Here is a 7,943-nt window from a genome sequence, read left to right as displayed (position 1 = left end):
CAATCCATTCACCTCAGCCTCCCAAGGCGCAGGATTACAGGCTGAGCCACTGAGCCCGGCCATACATACTTTTTTTAAGAGATAGGGTCTTGCTCCATCACCCAGACTGAAATGCAGTGGTGTGATCATAGCTCACCGCAGCCTCAAACTCCTGGGCTCAAGTGGTCTTCTGCTTTAGCCTCCTAAGTAGCTAGGACTACGGGTATATACCATCATGCCCATTAATTTAAATTAATTTTCAAATTTTTTGTAGAGACAGTGTCTCACTATGTTGTCCAGACTGGTCTCGAGCTTCTGACCTCAAGACATCTTCCCATCTCAGCCTTCCAAGGTGCTGGGATTATAGGCATTAGCCACTGTACCTGACCTCTTCATAAATTCTTGTCTCCTGTGCCTTTCACTTCATTTACAAGATTAATCAGAACAGTATTTTCTAAAAAATATATATAATTGTGATGATACCAGAATACAAACAATAATGAAATGATAACTTTGATCAGAAAGGTGCAAATTAAGAACTAGGTAAATTATAGATGGGAAAAATAGGCTATAGGGAATGACTGTGTCTTAGATCTTTGAGCATTGTTTTGATTCTTAATTTTTTCCAAATGGCATTTTGATATCAATAACTTTTTTTGAGTCAGATCCTCACTCTCACCTAAACTGGAGTGCAGTGGCATGCTCACAATCACTGCAGCCTCAACCTGCTAGGCTTAGGAGATCCTTCAACTTCAGCCTTCCAAGTAGCTGGAATCACAGGCGCAAGCTACCACACCTGGCTAATTTTTTTACTTACGTAGAGATGAGGTCTTGCCAAGTTGTCCAGACTGGTCTCGAACCCCTGGGCTCAGGCAATTCTCTCACCTCTGCCTTCCAAAGTGCTGGGATTACAGGTATAATCTGACTGTACCCAGTTGGCAACTACTTACTAGATGTGTTTGCCTTATGGTTTTCAGGAAAAACACCAAACTATAGTCATTCTTGGAACAGTTAGTTGAATGTGTCTATTCTAATAAATTCTTGTTAAAAATTTTAGTAGGTAGCATTTGGTTGGTCAGTCTAAATTTTAGGAAATTACCTAAATAAAATAATAAAAAATACTGATTTAAAAAGAAACATGGTGGCCAGGCATGGTGGCTCATGCCTGTAGTCCTAGCACTTTGGGAAGCTAAGGTGGGAGGATCAGTTGAGTCCAGGAGTTTGTGACCAGCCTGGGCAACAGTGAGACCTCATCTCTACAAAAAAAACTTAAAAATTAGGTGGCTGAGGTGGTGCATGCCTGTAGTCCCAGTTACTCAGGAGGCTGAGGTGGGAGGATTATTTGACCCAAGAGGTCAAGACTGCAGTGATCCTGCCACTGCACTACAGCCTGGGTGACAGAGTGAGACCCCCTACTCAAAAAAGAAAGAAAAAAGACGTCAAAAGTTGATCTGTTCCAAATAATGCCTCCCTCAGATAAAATCCATCCTCCCTAAAGAATTCTATGTTCAATTTAGATATTTTTGTGAAAGGTATTTATCACAAAGAGGCACTGATATGATCTCTAGTATAATTCCACTAGATATATAGCAATGGTATTCTAATCTTAAGGTTTCATTTTCTGTTCTGTAGGAAATTGGAGAGTTATTACAAATAAGAGGTAGAGAGTTTGGTGTAACTACTGGAAGGAAAAGAAGATGTGGCTGGTTGGATCTCGTTTTGCTCAAATATGCTCATATGATCAATGGATTTACTGCGTGAGTATTCTTCACAAACATTTATTTCAGGATATAATAGATGATTTATGACCACAGGTTTAATTTTGTGGAATGCAAACTTCACTCTTTAGTCTCTAAATTGAAATTGTAGATACAGGTAGAAGTAGACCAAAATTTAAGGAAGGGTACACAGGGAGAGGGACCCCAAGTTGTCTTCCTAGACATCCATGGTTGAAAAGAATCATGTTACTCTTATATGTGTATAAGTGTAGCAGAAGACAAAATAGATGGGTGGGTGGATGGATTGATGGATGGATGGATAGAGCAAGCATAACATGTATACCAGAGGTACCAAAAAATGTATACACATTTTAAGTGATGTTATCTATGTGTTACTTTTTGAAGTTGTATTGAATTGCAGTAGCAATGTGTGGTGTGGCATTTATTCAAAAGATGGAGTTAATCAAATGAACGCTAACATCACCATGTGACAGGCAGGATAATCAAAGAAAATGGCGGTGGTATGGTTATCATTCAAGGAGCGCAAGATCATTTTTAAGTGAAAGCAAGACCATATTTGAAATTCAATAATATTGTGGAAGTACAGTGACAGTGGAGGTGTGAGTATGCCACAGAACCTCCAACACACCTTGTAATTGTACGCATTCATGATAAGTTTGAGGAGCATGATACTGTGTGTGATATGCACAAGACAAGATCCGGGAGGCCTCTCACAGCAACAAGTCCTACAGTAATTTGCCATAATCAGAAGTGTCTGGATGCTGATGGTAACTAATACTTTGAGCACTTCTTGCAGTTGCAGAAGTGAAACATGACTTGTATTCATCCTTTGTTATCATTATATATTGAGTATTACAATTTTAATACAGTTTTTTTCCTTTCTTAATATATGTATACATTTTTTGGCACCCTCTATACAGAGGGAAGGCAATGTAGCATCATGATTTAGCACATGGACTTAATGTCTGAGTTCCTGGATTCAAATCTCAATTCCATGCATTATGTTTGTGTAACTGGGTGACTTAATCATTCTGTGCCTCAGTTTCATCATTAAAATCTAGATAATAATATTGCCTACTTCATGACGTGCTTTGAAAGTCAAATGAGAATGTAGTAAAAACCTATAGCACACTGCCTGGCTCACTAAAAATGTTCAGTGAAAGTTGTTATTAACACATATACATAAATATTGTAAGCAAATGTATTTACAACTGTTAATTAGGCTGTGCTTCTTGCAAATTACAGAATAAAGGATTAAAAAAAAGTTCATGAGTAAGGATCCCAAATTTAGTATTTTATCTAATTTCCACAGATTTTCCCTTTAAAACCTGTTGTCTAGTCAGTTCATTGGAAAATTTTGGTGTGTCACGAAGAGGTCCTTGATGTGGCTTTTTCACTCTGACAATTTCTGACCAGAAGGGTGGAGGTGATGGTAACCAGAGTGAAGAACTGAGGGATGATGGAATGTGTATACATGTACATATATCTTGCATCATCCATGTCGAACAGTGAGTTCTGCTGTATTACAGCCACAGAGTGCATCCTTAACTTCAGGGAGCCCTCCCACAAATGTGTGTTATTGATCAGTTATAGAAAGCTAAGCCACAGTGTGTGGATCCATCAGTGAAAATTTGTTATAATTGCTAGAAAAGTAACTCAGTGTTTGGTTAGTTGAGTCTCTTTTTTATTATAAAGAATATACATCATTATATTGTCCTCTAGTGTTTTTTTGTGTGGCATGCTCTAAAATATAATCCTTAACCAGTTTTCAGAATTGCTTGGAACTTTTAGCTTTGCATGAATTTTTATTTACTCTACATCAATCAAGTTAGATATTAGGGCCTTAAAGAGTTTGCTGTTTTAACATCATCTTTTCTTCCAAAATTAGGTTGGCACTTACAAAGTTGGATATTTTGGACATGTTTACAGAAATCAAAGTTGGAGTTGCTTATAAGTTGGATGGTGAAATCATACCTCATTTCCCAGGTACTCTTGTTTTTAGGCTATATCTAAAGAGTATTATAAGGTGAATGTATTAGAACGATTTCATAAAACTCTTTTGTGTGTTTATGATGTACAGATAGCGACAGGCTTGGTGGACCTTTTGTAGATAGTACAAGTTTGTTCACTTATTATTAGCATTTGGTTCGTAACTGGTGTTCATTTGGGTGCTGGGTCACAACAAGCATGTACTGAAACTCAAAATAGGAAAGCAGAATCATGGCACCTCTGAGCCCAGCTGTGCTGTCCCTCAGTCTCATTTTCCCTATTCTGAAAATAATTTCCATGACGCTGTTTCTCCCTTTCCTTGGAAACAGTGGGGGTAAGAGAGAAGAGTCTCTTAGTACATTAATTCATTCTCTCCTTCAAGCCCATGAATGATTTTTTGTGACCTCTCTTCTGTGTCTAAAGTGGGTGGATATAGGGAGATTTTTCCACTTAAGGCAAGGTGTTTTTTCAGGCATATCTTTAGTTAAATGATTTCTTCAGTTACTCAGGAAGTTACATAAATGTTTCTAGCTTCCAGAAATAGGGACTTAATTTTGTAGTTGAGTCATCTGATGAGGATTAGGAATATGCCAAATGAAGTCATATTGACTAGCTTGATGAAACTTGAGTGAGCTGGTAGATTTTGTGACTTCCAAATGACAACCAGTTCTTAGGAATTGAGGACAACTGTTCTTAGAGATTAAACATGTGTTATTTTTCCTTTTCACTCACAGGAAAAAAGGTATCTATTGACATTGTAGGATAATATTCTGGTTGTTTCAACATGTTATGTCTTGGTTCTTAATTGTGTTTACAAAGCTATTTCGAGAGTTACAAACTCAAATTTCCCTGCAAACACTCTGAGTTGGGGATCTGGATCCAGAAAGTTTAATGGATCATGCTTTTAGCAACATCACTTGTGAAAGAAGCAGAGGACTAGTTGGAATGTGGTGCAGCCAGTCCCATAGGGAGCCAGAGACATGGGCCAGCCCTTTAGAGTTGTCCTAAATGGAGGCAAGTGTTCAGCACTTTGTACCTCCCGGCAACGGGCCAGCAAACGAGGGCTGTTCCTTTGGCCAAGGGCAGTTCTTGGGACAGGGACTGAGCTATGAATCATTGACAGGCAGTACTCCCTCCTAGCAGCAGGGGAGTGCTTGAAGTGAGTATTGGGTATTCTGGTTACTCAACACAATACAGTTCACTTTTATGCTAGTTGGATTTATTTTAACTGTAAAATAAGTTAACTCATCTGGGAATAGCTCCTGTGGGATTCTGGTGGGTGTCTTTCCCAGGAAAATTCACAAGAAGAAGCCCAGTGGTATAAGTTAGCCCCTACTGTGGCTATCACCATGAGAAAGTAGAAGCAAAAATCTCATTAAACTTTAAGCTAAGGATGTGTCCTATCATTGGATTTCAGGTGCCAAAACCTAGCAGACAAGGAATGGAGTCACTGGAAATGGTAGATTCTGATCACTGAGAGGAAGTAGGGCTATTGTTAGACAATGCAAATGGGGAAAGAAGTTTGGCACCCTGATGAAACTTGGGCACCTCTTAGTATTCCCCTGCCCTTCACTGGCACTGAATGGACTAACAAATCAGCCATGGCATGAGGAGGGCATGGCGAGCAGACTCAGACTCCTAAGGATGTCTATCTGGACCCCAGTTGATACTGTTTAATCCTCTCTTCTACTAATGATTTTAGATTCCCCTCAACCAATGACTGCATCTACTGGTCCAGGTGGCTTTCCTGGTGAAATGCATTTTTCAAAGGCTTATTTTCCCAGAGGCTTATTTGCAGAGCAGAGGCTGCTGCATCATCCTCAAGCAACAGGAAGCCTTTGCCTTAAATAGGAAGGAGTGGGATATTCTGCAGAGCCAGAGAGTTCAGCAAATCTGGGAATTCAGGATTTTAAAATGTGTCAACCAAAATGTCCCATACAAAGACTCAGGGTCTCACTTTTCCCAAACAGGGCTCTGGCCTCATAGCAGACTTGCTGGATTTGAGAGTTTAGCATTCTCTGGAGCTCTGCTATCTGTATGACTGAGTTTCTATCCTGAGCCTCATCTTATTCTGCTCTTTACTGTAGGAGTTGGAATTCTCTTTAGATGCTGCCAGGAAGACCCTCTGACTTTCACACTTTGCTTTACACTGATGAAAGCTTCTTTGTCTTTCATTGTCTTTCTCTAATTCATGAATGACATTCATCAAAAGGCATCCAATTATATTGTCCCATTTTGCTCATTTCTCAATGCCTTAGATACTTCCCCTGCCTACTTTCTACCAGTATGCCATCCTAGATTACCTCCCATGAAAGTTTTAGCAGTTGTGCTTCTGGAACATGTCAGAGACTATCCATACTCTACCTACCCCACTGACAGCCCTCATTGCCAGCCAACTGGCCAGTGGTCCTGCCTCTTAGTTCCCATTTTAGAGCCGTCTTCCTTAGACCGCTCGTGGTGCCAGCTGTCTTAGGTTGAATTCCCTAGGAAACAGACTCTGATGCAGTGATTTGCACAAAGGTGGTTTGTTCATAAGTGCTCTGAGCAACATCAGCAAGGAAGTGGGAAAAGAAGGGTTAGGTAGAGGAAGAAATGGAACTGCAATGTAGTAGTGTAAAAAGCCCTCAGGTGATCCCATGGTGAGCTCTAGAGGTGGAATAGCCCTTCAGCATTGTCCCATATTAAGGTAACTGGCCAGGTTTTTTGTAGTCCCTTTGACAAGTCATTGAATGTGGGCTTTTCCGGGGTGGCAGCTCCCTTCAGTGGAGGGCGAGTCCTGCAGAGACTCTGAACTGTGAGTAGTCAGCAGGCATAGCCCCCAGTGCGCCCAACCTTGAGGAGAGAAATATGGACAGTGTTGTGTAGCCTCCACAGTATGGTCTCTAGTAAAAATAAACTGTTGTTTAGTACATTTTCAGTTTCCATTAAGGGATAGAAAGAAAATGGTTTGGTGGATTAATGAGAATTTCAATCAAAGCAGTAGATTTCTCAGAAGAGAGCAGGTGTGTAAGCCTTCTTTCTGTGAGGTTGTTGTCATTATACAGATTCACAAGTAGATTCAAAAAGCTCTAAAAATGGAATGTTTTAAGTTTGAAACCAAAATTCATTTGACAGCAAACCCTGACTTGAACTGTTAGAATTATATCATCTTTATAGACTTATAGAAATGATCATATGTGCTGCTACTGCAGAAATTCTGTTTGAATTTAGAATACTATTCCAGTTGATAATATGCAGAATTTTACCTTTCTACAACCTGAAAAATTCCAAATTCCAAAACACATGTGGCTCCAAGAATTTTGCTAAGAGATTGTGAAACTGTGGTATATCAAAAAGTTGTTTGACACTAGGCAGTGTGTACCATGAACAATATACTCTTCAACTTTTAGCAAACCAGGAAGTCTTAAATAAAGTTGAAGTTCAATATAAGACTCTCCCAGGATGGAACACAGATATATCAAATGCCAGGACGTTTCAAGAACTACCTGTTAATGCACAAAATTACGTTCGATTTATTGAAGATGAGCTTCAGATTCCAGGTAAACATAAACACTTTACAAACAGCTATTTTACTTTAAATTTACCTATCTGCCTTTGAAATAGAATAAAGGAAAGATCATTATTATTTTGCAGAATGCTTATGATTTATGTAAATACCCCGGAAGATGTAAAGTAATAATTTTATTCCTTAGAGTAAACACAGTGTCTGTCTTTAAATAGAAGATAATAGATTGCCTCTTACCTTTTCTAATCCTGTCTTTCTGTTAAATTCTGTTAATTTGTTTTTTTAACCCTGTTACATTCATTCTCATTCCTTGCTCCCTCTTAATGACAAATCTTATATTTTCACCATTCCCCAAAATGGTTTGTGATTGTTTTATTTGTTAAACCACCCTTGAGAGTCACAGGAGTTTCTTTAATATACTTTAGGAAATAATAGGTACAGAAAACAGAAAATTTCACTAGGAAAAAATGAAGGAAAATAATGAATGAAAGTTTTTCCTTTTTTTTGAGTTGGAGTCTCACTCTGTCACCCAGACTAAAGTGGCTGCTCCTGGCCACTGCAGCCTGACCTCCTAGGCTCCAGCAATCCTTCCGCCTCAGCCTTCCAAGTAGCTGGAGCTTCAGGCGCGCGCTACCTTGCCCCAGTAATTTTTGATTTATTGTAGAGATGAGGTCTCGCCAAGTTGCCCAGGCAGGTCTCAAACCCGCGGTCTCAGGCAATCCACTCACCTT

General features: G+C 39.4%; 1 protein-coding gene across 1 annotated transcript in view; it reads left to right on the top strand.

Annotated features, from left to right (window-relative positions):
• The window catches only part of ADSS (adenylosuccinate synthase), a gene marked incomplete at its 3' end in the record, with an annotated part of 41,273 nt that extends 34,027 nt beyond the window's left edge, over nucleotides 1–7,246 (top strand). The window contains exons 10-12 of the mRNA XM_008062216.1: nucleotides 1,612–1,736; nucleotides 3,607–3,704; nucleotides 7,097–7,246. Coding sequence (XP_008060407.1) covers nucleotides 1,612–1,736; nucleotides 3,607–3,704; nucleotides 7,097–7,246 — 373 coding nt within the window. The remainder of the gene's footprint in view (nucleotides 1–1,611; nucleotides 1,737–3,606; nucleotides 3,705–7,096) is intronic.
• Between the last annotated feature and the right edge of the window lie 697 nt (nucleotides 7,247–7,943).

The sequence above is a fragment of the Carlito syrichta genome, unplaced genomic scaffold (assembly GCF_000164805.1).
Source record: "Carlito syrichta isolate Samal-C Ts95f unplaced genomic scaffold, Tarsius_syrichta-2.0.1 Scaffold305675, whole genome shotgun sequence".
Lineage (NCBI taxonomy): Eukaryota > Metazoa > Chordata > Mammalia > Primates > Tarsiidae > Carlito > Carlito syrichta.
Note: the sequence above shows the minus strand (reverse complement) of the source record. Positions and strands in the feature narration are given on the sequence as shown.